Source organism: Montipora capricornis, chromosome 8 (genome assembly GCF_036669925.1).
Source record: "Montipora capricornis isolate CH-2021 chromosome 8, ASM3666992v2, whole genome shotgun sequence".
NCBI lineage: Eukaryota > Metazoa > Cnidaria > Anthozoa > Scleractinia > Acroporidae > Montipora > Montipora capricornis.
The window spans coordinates 7,621,469-7,633,968 of NC_090890.1; the positions used below are offsets into that span (position 1 = coordinate 7,621,469).

General features: G+C 40.8%; 1 protein-coding gene across 5 annotated transcripts in view; it reads right to left on the bottom strand.

Annotated features, from left to right (window-relative positions):
* Positions 1-12,500, bottom strand: part of LOC138058928 (3'-5' exoribonuclease HELZ2-like) — a 72,201-nt gene that overhangs the window by 14,982 nt on the left and 44,719 nt on the right. For all 5 annotated transcript variants that reach the window (XM_068904391.1, XM_068904390.1, XM_068904388.1 and 2 more), the window contains 7 exons: positions 11,031-11,441; positions 10,335-10,416; positions 7,434-8,672; positions 4,583-7,200; positions 4,109-4,356; positions 2,328-2,413; positions 644-787 (listed from right to left, as the gene is read on the bottom strand). In XM_068904391.1, the coding sequence (XP_068760492.1) occupies positions 644-787; positions 2,328-2,413; positions 4,109-4,356; positions 4,583-7,200; positions 7,434-8,672; positions 10,335-10,416; positions 11,031-11,441 (4,828 nt within the window). The remainder of the gene's footprint in view (positions 1-643; positions 788-2,327; positions 2,414-4,108; positions 4,357-4,582; positions 7,201-7,433; positions 8,673-10,334; positions 10,417-11,030; positions 11,442-12,500) is intronic.

Genomic DNA, 12,500 nt, shown 5'->3' on the forward strand with positions numbered 1-12,500 from the left:
TTTTTGCTTTTTGTTTTCAAAATGGGTATAATACATGATTTTGGTGGGACCAGAAACTTCTTCTGAGTTATACCAAGTACGTTTTCCATCACGACAATGACGCTATCGTCAAAGTAGGGTCAATTAATCGTCCAGCGAGTTCACTTTACTTATAACAGACACGCTTCCTCTAGTTGCTAGTTTTAAATTCTCTGAACATGTCATGTTTGATTATATTTCAAGACAAGGCCGGCGTTAACGCAGTACCTGATATGTTACCAATTGCAGTGGTGTCGCAAAATGCCACATTACATTTAAATCGGTTCGAAGAGTATTCTTGAGAGCTGACGATTCAGTCACAAGTATAGTTCAAAGGCAGTGCGTCCCAGTGGTTAAAGCGCTTGCCTTTAGATCCAGGGATCCTGGGTTCAAGAACCACTCGTTGAATCTTATCCTGGTAGTCCCTGGTTCAACGTCTAGGCTGCAATTGCAAATAGCCAACTGGTTTCGGCCTCCGGCCAGTTGGGATTTTTAACAGTTGTTGTTGTTCTGTTCCGTCATTTCGTTGTTTCATTGGCCCTAAAAAGCCCGTATGGGGAGTGGTCAATTAAGTGTGTATTAAATTGTATTGTATTGTGTTGTATTGTTTAATAGCTTTACTCACCAGGTGGTCCCTGGACAAGGGTAAAGGGTTTTGCGAGCGCATCTCTGACTGCTTTTTCCTGGTACTGATTCAGTGGCTTAAGCCCACAAGAAGGATGCTCCTTCACAATCGAAAGACTGGAAGATGGTGGTTTATCAAATTTTTCTGAAGAAACAGAAATGTTCAGTTCTTCATAGCTTTAAGATCCTCTTGCTTACATAAAAGACAGTTATGTTAAGCTCCATTGTACCTTTGTGCACAAACGATGACACTTTCATCTATCCATGCACAAGTTGCTTCTTTGGTGGCCACTTTATTGGCTTAAGATGGGTTCAGCGGCATTTTCAGTCTGTGTGACCCTGGATTATGGAATTACTTACCAAAGGATATTAAGTATAGATCTAATGCAAACTTTAAACACATTTTTTCTTGATTGTTAGTAAATAGTTGTGTACTTACCGTAGAGTTCCGATAGTAGCGACCCTCGTTACTTTAGGAATTAGCAGCCTTTGGGGGTCGCTACTTTCGGGGGTCGTTACTTTCGGGGGGTCGCTACTTTCGGGGAACACAAATCGTTTAGCAAAATAAAAAATGAACAACATTTTATTTGCATTCCATATGTATAGATTGTGTTTCATAAAAAGAAGATAACAATGATAGATACAGCAAAAAACCGTATATAGAAAACTATGTAGTTTTCAATTTCAATTTGAAGAAACGTTCCTGTTGTTAATACGAAATTATACCGGTTTACGGTGGTTCTTTCATCGCTACATCAGTGAACTGATTTCTCTGCGAGCAGAGTCTCCTTCGATCTTCCTAGATAAGTCGGGAAGAGGAAAGTAGACTCTGCCAGCCGGCTCGACATTTCGTGTTGAGCATGCGTTAAAACTTCAAACGTATTCGGGAGTCAGTCACGCGTGACTAGTCACCGCAAAATCTCAAAACCAAAACAAACTGTAGGGATATTTTCGAACAACTCTGGCAAACACACGACAAGCAAGGAATCATTTCCTTGGAAACTCAAGATAGTTCAAGTTTTTAAATTGCCATTTCAATTTTGATTGAAAAAATTAATAGGTTTCTCAATTCTGGCAAACCAGTTTCTGGGAAATACTCATGGGAATTTAGACAGTTAAAAAATTGACACGCTGTTGTAAATTTAAAAAATATTGATGACGCGTGGCGATTGATCATGCGCACAAATTAAAACAACAGGTTTGACAAGTCGAAACTGGACTGACTCATCCATTTCTTTGGATGAGCGGCAAATCAACGAAAGTCGAGGTGGCTGGCAGAGTCTACTTTCCTCTTCCCGACTTATCTAGGAAGATCGAAAGAGACTCTGCTCGCAGAGTATGAACTGATGTCAAGGACGAATGGTGGCATAAAGCTTCCCTTGTTGTTAATTAAACTGCACGAACACATTATTGTACATTAAAACTTTGACTATTGATTGACAGCATACCATTTAAAAAACTTGGTCTTGCTACTTTCGGGGGGTGGGGGGGAAGGTCGCTACTTTCGGGAGGTCGTTACTTTCGGGGGTCGTTACTATCGGAACTTTACGGTAATTGAGCGCATTTGGGCACTTTTTATAAGGTGCACTACGTCAAATAATTCATGTATTATTATTATTATTATTATTATTATTATTATTATTATTATTATTATTACTATTATTACTATTATTATTATTACTTGCCTTGTGGAGGATCAAACCCCATACAGATAGACTTGACCAGCTGGGATGAGTCTAAGAGGCAATCTTTGAGTGCTGAGAGCATTCGTCTGCAGCGAAAACATCTCTTTTAATATAATGAAGCCGTGAAAACCCAAAGGAATAAGCTTAAGAGACACGTTTCATGTCTTGGGGTAATCGCTACACTGCAGCTCAGTCTACAAGGGAGAAGAGAAGTCTCCCATAACCTGTACTTGCTTTCCAGTTCAACTTGTGCAAGTGATAGTAAGACCCGACCCCTCATCCCTAAGCTGGCGAGTGATTTTATTTAACTTCATTTTGCAGCAACATTGTGTAATTTTACAGTTCTTACAGAAAGTTACAGAAACTATAACTAAACAGGCTGAAAAAAGAGCAGATATTTGACGAAATTATCTTTAGAGTAGTGCTGATTCCTTTGCGGTAAATTTAGTGTCAAAAACGTTTGGTCACATGATATCCTTTCTTGAAAACGTGCTTAGAAATACCATGATAAAAGGCTTTTACATGTGTTGGAGAGAAGAGTATCATTTTGTCTAACATATTAGGGACTTTAAGATCTACGACAGCGACCTGGACGAGAACGTCACCTCCAAGTATAATTTTGCTTTAGTATAAATGTCTTTCGCGATTATTCCATCTTGTTCGCGTCGCACAATGTGCGCGAAGTATCCCAAAAATAAATCGGTATGAGAGGTATCAGACTGAAAATAGAGAATGAAAGATTCTCCGTTGCATGCTCTCTAAAATTTGGTGATCTCAAGTCGTCGTTATGCAGAATGCCACAAATATATGAGCTAAAATCCGTGCCACACGTGCAGCACGATTATTTATGCTCTTTTAACCGATGATATCATTGTTTTCTGGCGTTGTCGTCGACGTCGTCGTCGTGGACATCAAGGTTTCTATTAGGCGTAGTCATCTGACTCTTGTGGTTGTCGGAGACAACTTGAGGAAAAAATCAACCCAGTAAGCCTAAAAGTGAATTTTTTAGAGTATAACCTGATTAGCTAACAAAAGGCATATTTATTATGTAGTCAAACTGGTCCGAGGTGAAAAGGAGATTTCTGACGGCTAAGATGGACCGGTCACGATGCAGCGTATATAGGTTGCCAAAGTGTTCCCATTTTCTGTTTCCATTTTCTCGGACATAAAAACAAAAATGCATGAAAAGGTTTTTTACTTAGTCATGTCGGAGTTCCAGTAGGAATTTTACTTTCCAGAACCGTTAACAGAAGCAGGCGAAGAGGCAAGTACCGAAAAAGGATCGGAAGAAAATAAAGAAAATACTGTCAAGAGAGCCAATGTGGTAAAAACCTCATTGAACTAGCTTGTTCTGTCCGTGCTGGGAAAAGATTGGTCTCGTTCCTTTTTTTTTTTTTTTAAGTTGATGACAAACTTGTCAACCAATATTTTCTCAGTACCGTACCGACCAAGCTGGTTCATTAACATCTATATATAAACTTAAACGGAACTCGAACCTATCGCTGCAATGCACTACCATCTGAACTATTAAGACATATGGGTGATGGTCATTGTCAAGTTTGTACTATATTTGAAATTAATATATTTTGAACTGCGGAATGTTAGGACGCCAAGCCAGAATAATCATCGCAGTCGAGAGAGTTGCCAAGGAAGCCTGAAAAATTCCAGGCAGAAAGATGTCGCTAAAGGAAAGTGTTTGCTATGAGAGAGTTGATCGTAACTAATTCTGTAGAGTCTCCCGAGATAAAAGCATCGAGGAAACAAGAATGAAAGGTATTTACCTGTGTGGAAGTGATCTGTGTATGACGTTTACTGTACATCGATTGCAACCTTCGGTAACTAAGCCCTCAGGAAAGTCTGACGATGATCGGTGCAGATCCATTTTCACTTCCAAAATGTCAGGTTCATCCTTCGATTTTGTAACGTCTTGAATAACGCAATGCCCAACCCAATAACTTGAGCAGTCATCACTGGATTCTTGAAAAGAATAGTCCTTCGGTGCCGGTAACGTTGGCTCATATTCAGAGACCTTGAGAGAAAACAACAAAATTCTTAACAATTCTTCCAACTTAGAAGCTATCGACAGATCAATAAAAAAAAGTGCCTTCATTTTAAGGGTCTCAGTGGTGCAGAGCAAAAAAAATTGACAATGACAAATGATTTCCTTTGTAGCAGATATTGTATAAATTCAGTGAAAAAAGTTGCAAAACGCCTGTAGATGAATAGTAAAGATAAGCCAAGATGAGTATACTTACGTCTGAAGTGCTCTCAGGGCCAGCAATCAAGTGCTCGGAATGAGTCATGTACTGATCTTTACAAACGCGGACACACACAAAATCTCCGTCATAAAACTCAATTTGGCCATCTGAGCAATACTCTTTCGGCAGGCTAAACGATACTTCAACTTTCGCACCAGAATGCTTTGTCCACTGTAGTTCAAGGTTATGAATGGTGAACTTGTCGTTTTCCTCGACGGCTCCAGTTGCGGCTTCCATGGCGAGTACAGGCTCCCACGCACGAATGTAGTGTTCTACACTCTCATACCTCCTCTTTGATGCTTTGGACCTCGATGTGGTTGCAAAACAGTGCTTTGGGTAATTTTGATGCTCAATACATATGTGAAAATTAGGGCTGACCATGAAAAGTTGAACTTCAGGGTGAAGAACTCCATCCTTCATTTGAGCTGTAAGTTGAACGTTAACAACGTCAAACTTCCTCAAAGCCAATCGCATTTCATAGAAGAAAGCGATGCTGTCTTTCGTTTCAGCTTTTTTGTGATTAAAGCCCCTTTGCTGAGCTCGTTGACGCAACACACAATCTGCATCAGTCTTCCTAATCAATTTTCTGAGCTCCTTGAAGTTTTCCTCTTGAACAGCTCTTAAAATCTGTAACCAATTCGTTACCGGGAGGTCCAAGACGTTTTTTTTTTCGCCCATTCCATTGGCCAAAAGATTGTTGACCTCATCCTTTTCGCTTTTCGTTTGGGAACCATCCCAAGATCGTTTTTGGGGGGCTACGTACAATCTCTGTTTCCATGTAAGTTCAATTTCTGTGAGATCCTTGTTGACAACTGTATCAATTGGCTTCAGCTTACTCAATTTAATTCGTCTCTGGTTCGCGGATAGTTGATTGTATTCCTGGTCCAGTATTTCCAGACAAATGGAATTATTCTCAATCAAGGAAAGGACGGCTTTCGTTTTCTGGCTTCTTACTTTAAGCTTTGCAGCCACCTGGACTTTTTTGCATCCTTTGTCAAACTTCCTCGAGTTTTCTTGGGCAAAGGTGGAGCGCCTACACACTTTGCCTACTTGATCCTTTGAAATCTTTTCACTTCCATGACTTTCCTGGATCAAACCCAAAAGGATTCGATGCACTTGAATATCGATAAAGCGTCTTATGGGAGATGTAAAATGAGTATAGTGACTCATTCCCATGGAGAAGTGGACATTCTTTTCGTCTCTCTGATCTACACTGCATGCGTACTGAGCTTTGGGTTGAAGCCTTCGGAATTCACAATTTGCCACGACCAACTGGGGATGATGACTCTCATTGCAAATCAAAAACTGCAACTTTGCTTGGTCATTAGCTTTCTCAGCATCACAGATTTCCTGCCAAACGGACTGCTGCACTTTGAATTCTGCTGCCTCTGAAACTTTGACTTCTCTAGTCATTTTCGTGAGAGTTTCCTCAGAATAAAAGCCACGAATAAAGAGCAAGTACTTCATGTACTGTCCATATTTTTCGGTCCATTCTTTAAGTCTGTGTTCTTTTGGCGGCAGTTGAACTCGTAAAGGCGTTACATCAGGACGTTCTGTGAAGAGACGGTTTGCCACTTGTTGGTTGGCGAGAATCATCATTTCCTCCACCATTTCGTGGGCTTTAAAGTTTTCAGGATCATGATCACAGTTAGACCAATGGTCAAATGATGCACCCCTCAACCGTAAGAATCTCCTCCTCTGCGCGAGAAAACTCAACGATCGAATATTTTCTGCGGTATCAAACGGTATTCGTTGGGTAGTACAGTCTTGACCATCGATAATATTCTGAGCATCCCCATAGCTGAGTCTGCAACACGACCTGACAATGGTGCGCTTCATTGTCGGCTCCGCAACTAGTTCGCCTTTGTCCGATAGGTCCAAAAACACCGACACGGACAAGCGATCCATACCGGGAAGAAGACTGCAATGGTTTCCGCTAAGCTCAGGAGGAAGCATTGGTACGCTTTCATAGTCATGACCTGGGTAGTATGAAGTGCAGCGAAAAAAGGCATCCTTATCCAATGCAGTTCCTTCCTCGACAAAGAAACTCACGTCGGCGATGTGAACTCCAATCCGATACACAGACCCCTCAATTTGTTCCACCGTAAGAGCATCATCAAGATCTTTGGAAGTCTCTGGGTCAATGGTAAAAGCACCTTCAATTTTCTGGCGGGTCTGATACTCCTCATATGGCACTGACCAATTTGTCGGAAACTTTCTTCGGACTTCAAGTTTGCTCTCCTCGTCGAATGGCTTCCTGATTCCATGTTCTGCAAACAAAATCTCCATGCCTGCTTCCAAAGTATTGATTTGTGGCAATTTCCCTATAATGATACCTAAGGGGGTAGAGCAGTCTGACCTCCACTGTAAGTACTGGACGAGGAAAAGGTATTTTCCACTGCAGAATGTTTTGAAACCCATTACTTTAACTCGTAGTTTTTTATCATCGCCATCGTGCATTTCCTTGTAAATGGGCATACCATCGACATCTTTTGCTCTCAGTGTCACTATTTTTGGTACACTTTTGTTGATTGGAAACATACACTCCGGATTTTCGGGGTCCACTCTGCACACATACTGACGCTCATGGGGACTGATGATGTGATTCAGAACACCTAGAATCCAATAAATGAATGTTAAGTGAGAATGTTAAAAAAAAATCTGCATGTTTTTAAAGTCATAAATCCATCCTTTGTACTAATTATTCCATATCCAAATCAAAGTCACAAAGTACGTAGCGCATGCAATTTACAGAATTCGGTAAGACCTAGCGATTCCTCTTTCAGAATATCATTTCTTTGACATGTCTCGAAAGACGTATGATAAGACAGTGGAAAAACCAACTTACCAACGATTTTTCCCTGGAAGCAAGGTTCAAAATGTTTGGAGGAACCTTTCTTTTCGATTACAACTCGATCCATGTCGAACACTCCTCGAATTCTTCCTTTCACTTTGATATCGGGGGTCTTGGTATCTGATACTACTCCATAAGCGGAACGAAAACTCTCGGACCCAAGTCTAAGGTTACAAGGAATGTATATAGCTGGCTGTTTACGCAAAAGGTCCTCCAAGATTTCCGCATCGAGGTAATCATTTTGCCTCGAAGGTGCCTGTGCAGTTAGCCTCTGTGTCCGAGAGGATTTGCTTAAGCGAAGATCGACATCAAGAAAAGCAACTTTTCGGCCATTGATATGGGTGACATGGTAACCCGTTGAGCTCAGGACACCGGAAAATGCTCCCTGTTTTTCCTGAGCTCGAGGCTTCTCTGCTTTGGACGTTCTTCTTCCTGATATCAGCTTAGCGGTCTCCAAGGAGGGATATTCTGCGTCCCTACCCTTGATCTCTGCACATTTCTCTACAAGTGCCTTGATTATTTCGTCCATATACCTTGGAAAGACACTTTCATCTTCATAGCGTTCGCGACAAAATTTATCGAAGAAGTTTGGAGTACCCCAAAGATCACTTGTGTCTTGAGAGAGAGTCCCATTATGGTGTTCAGTCTGGTAAGTTGTCTCATCTTTAATAGATGGGTCATCTCCTTCGGATTCGCTTCCTTCATCTAGCTCGTCTTCATCCTCCGAGGATTCTTTTTCCATGTTTTGTTCTCCTGTGGGAAAATCTGAGATCTCGTGTTCTCTGTCCTTTGACTTCCCAAGGCCTTTAGGGTTTTCACTTTCCTCGTTTTGGCGATTTACACTCTCTATGGGATTACACACTTCTTTCTCAATTTGTGCCATCCCTTTGGGAACAAAAGTAGCAGCCTGAGGATTTAAAGGAATCCCTCGGAGATATGCGTCCACTTGTTGAAGTAGTTCTTCATAGGATATTCCATACAAAGCGTCGCGATCGGCACATCTTCTGATATAGTCTCGCCAGTTGCCTCTGCATTCGCCAACTGTGTATAGGGATACAGGTTCTCCGACTACTGCTACCAGGGACTTTGCTCGAGTTATAGCGGTATTTAAAAGCGTTGCGTCAGATAAGAATTCCCAGTAATGTTGCTGATCGGAACCAGATCCTCCATTAGATCTTTGACAAGTTAGAAACGTGCGCACAGTGCTGATGAATACCGCTCTAAATTCTTTCCCTGCAGCAGTGAGAAAAAGACGAACATGTTGGACCTCGTTGTGCAGTATTTATGAAGTTCAACATTGTATTTGGCTTTTAAAAGGGGTTACTTAGGGAGAGGCAATCGGGGCGAAAAATGAAGTTACTAACGGAATGTTTCCAATTTTTAAGCGTACATGTACTAGCAATGAGATGACTCTATCATCAACTGCTTGCCATCTGATGCTAAGTTTTATTCCTTAATTTCTGTATTATACAAAGTACTAATAAGTTCTTAGTAAACATTTAGTTAAAAAACGAGCGATAAAGAGGAAGAATTAGGTTTCGACCACTCCACGGTCATTTTCAAGTGCAAGTTCATGGATAAAAAAATTCCGCATATATACAATTTCTGAAACAATGGAATGAAAGGTAAAGAGCTACGTCATGATTTGCATACGAATGATAAAAATAACAGAATGCGAAAATGAAGTGTAAATAAGAGGTGAAGAGAATGAAAGCTATTAGAAGTGTTAACCAAACAGCTTTGCGCGGATGGAATCACTCTGTTTAATTTTGGCTTAATGTCCCGAATAAAAAACATTTAAAAAATCAAGCAATCGGATTGTCTAAAGTTCTTTGCGATTTCACGTGGCTCGTTTCCATGTTGTTCTCTTACATGGTTACCGATTACCGGTCGTTTGTGTTCCTCCACACGTTGATGTAGCTGTCGAATCTGCATCACACAGATCACACTTAAAGAAATATACAACGTTTTTCTGATTGACAATTGGAGGTGCATTTCGTGATTTGTTGTCACTCGTGATGTCTTGAAAGTTCTCAAATTGCACAAGCAGTAGCAAGGGCGTAGCTAGGAGCAGGCCTTAAGCAAACATTCCATTATATTTCTGTTTGACAGTGGTTTTTTGTTTTACGAGACATCTGGTTTGTCTCTTCTACTGGGCAAACCTGCCCAGAGGGAAGGAGCACGAACAGGACTCGACGTCCTATGCAAGGTGTTCCACCCTACCCTATCCAGACCAGAAAGACCAGACCACAACACCGGGAACTACATGCCCTACTCTTTACGACAGGTGTGCGGGTTCTTTTACGTCCCACAGGATTATGAACATTGAAGGGTTGTGAGACGGGACCTCCGGCTTATCGTCCTTATCCGAGAAGACTAGAGAGTCTAACCGTTTGCAGATGTAATTACAAAGGCAGCACTTTCTCCTCAGTTACTTAAAGACCCTGAGTGTTGGTCCGGCCGGAGTTGAACTCACGACCTCCCGCGTGACAGTCCGTGCTCAAACAACTGAGCCACCGGTGCGCAGTGACCCCCCTCTCCCCCCCTCCCCCTCCCCCCCCCCCTCCATCCTTTGGAAAATCCTGGCTATGCCCCTGCGTAGGCGGGTGCAATCTTGTGAACTTTAAAACATCACTCGTGCCCACAAATCCCGAAATGCACTCGAGATCATACGATTTCGCATACAAAAACAATAGGCCATTTCCGAGTTCATACCTGCCTCCTCTTCAAAGCGAGTCTAAGTGCAAAGTTTTTGTTATGAAAATTAGTTTTCATTCATATGTAAAGTAGAACTAATTACCATCACAAAAAATCTTCGCACTTAGACTCGCTTTGAAGAGGAGACATACGTATACTCGGAAATGGCCTATTGAAGCCGTAAGATAAGTGACATACCCTGAATATTGTAAATACTCTCTACAGTGACTCCTCGAAGCTCCGCCTCATTTCTTCTAAGCAACATTCGAATAGTTTTAACCTAAGACATTTTAAATGTCATCAGTTTTCAGGGTTAAAAATTTCAAATGTTTAAAATTTTGCAAACAGTATGGGAAAAAACAAGAATGTTATTTTACGTGCCGAGCTTATAAAAGTTTGTCCCAAGAGCATAATTTTGGGATAGTTTACGTAATGTCCAAGTCATCGATCTAATTGTACTGTTGGCTTCCTAGAATAAATTGCACCAAATTGTATTACTTTGTTGTCATCATTTCCAGTGCATCCAAATTGAAATTATCCCTGTCATATCTAAAAGTGTATTCTTCGTGTTAATCTTTGTTTCTCCTGGGAAGGAATTCCTCGTAGACTTTGAGGGTTAGATGTTGAAATTCAAGATCGCTTTCAAAGGGTCATTTGTTGGTTTCGAGAACGCTTCTAATAGACTTGTTAATTCTTGACTTATGCATGCCTTGCAGCCCAATTTTAGGACCATCTCATGTACTCTCATACAGTTTTCTACTCTCACAATTTTGCATACCGATGACATAATGGCTATTGAACTACAAGGGCAGTATCCACAAAAGCCGTCTATCCTTTCCCAAATTTGACGTTTGCATTGCATTACGACGGTGGTGGGATATCCTGAAACTTTACCTGGGCATAAGAGGCGGATATGACCCCAATCTTGGAAAGATCTTTTTCACCCCATTCAACAGGCCAGTCATCAGAAAGTTCCTTAACTCTCTTAACAATTTCACTTGCTTCGGCTGAATTGACGTAGGAATTATCTCTCGCTTCCTCCAAGCCACAAACGGAAAAAAACATCAATGGCTTCAATCTTGGATGTGCGGCTTCCGTGCTGCAGGGGATAAGCCCTTCTCCATAAAAGTTATCGGAAGGAAACTGAAGGATTTCTGGATGACAACGGTAATTCTTCGTCAAAAACATCACGTTTTCCCGATACACTTCAGGTTTCATTTGATAGTAGTGATCGAACAGCCGCTCTGGAAGCGAGCACTGCAAGCCCCAATCTCGAGCAAAATGTGAATATACTTCTGGCTTCATCTAAAATTATGTACAAAAGGTGCAAAAGACAATCACATAACGTCAGAATATGGACGTTTGACGTAGACGCATTATGACAGCATTTACGACCTGAATACATGATATTTATAATCGTTTGCCTTACAAAGTTCACCTGACCCAAAAATTTTTTTGGTGAGCTTACTTCAAGGAAGTGTAATGAAAAATGATGTTAAAACGCCTCATAGCACTGATTAAGAGGAATAGACAATGTTATACACTCTAGTAATAGAACTGACGGCTTTGACTTCATCACTTAAGTCAGTGGTATTAAATAAAAAATTTTCTAGTGCAATGTTTCTTTCTTGTTTAAATTCCAGTAGAACTCCATCATACGAAGGAACATTTTTTTGCCGCAAATGGCCACGTTGCTCTCTGATCAGCCCTTTAATAAGACTTTCCTCTAACGATCTCCATTTGGAATCCTAAGTCGCTATATTTTATTTTTATTTACTTATTTATTTATTTTATTTATTTTATTATTTTTTGCATTCGACGAAGGAGAACGTATCCTAATAGTGTCAGTCTCGCGTTACGTTCTTTGAGTATCGATCATGATGCCGTCGATTTCAGCGTTTGGACGACAGGGCTGGCTAGCACACATGGCCTCGATCTCATGTTCACCGAAGTTGAGTCCTATTGAACTGGGTTAAAACATGGATCCAGCGCGAAAGTCTACTTATATTTCACAAAACTGATATTGCATTATAACACTTGTATTCCATATTAATTAATTGTTTTCAAAATGATTAGTAACAAGATAACAGTCTACAGTGTGATACCTTCATTACTGAGCAAATACTAGGAAAGGGTACAAAACGATTCTCCCCAAAATCTACAACGTCTTTCAAATGTCTAGCGATGACAAAACAGGAATCGAACGCACATCACTAATCCTTGATAATTGCTAGTTTATAAAACTAGCCTCGTTAAAACAACCAGCCCACGGAAATGTGCCGGTCGTAAGAACAGGGTGGTCGTTTGAACGGGGTAGCCGTTAATTCCACTATTTAAACCAGTTAAAGCACGTTAAAGCTTTAA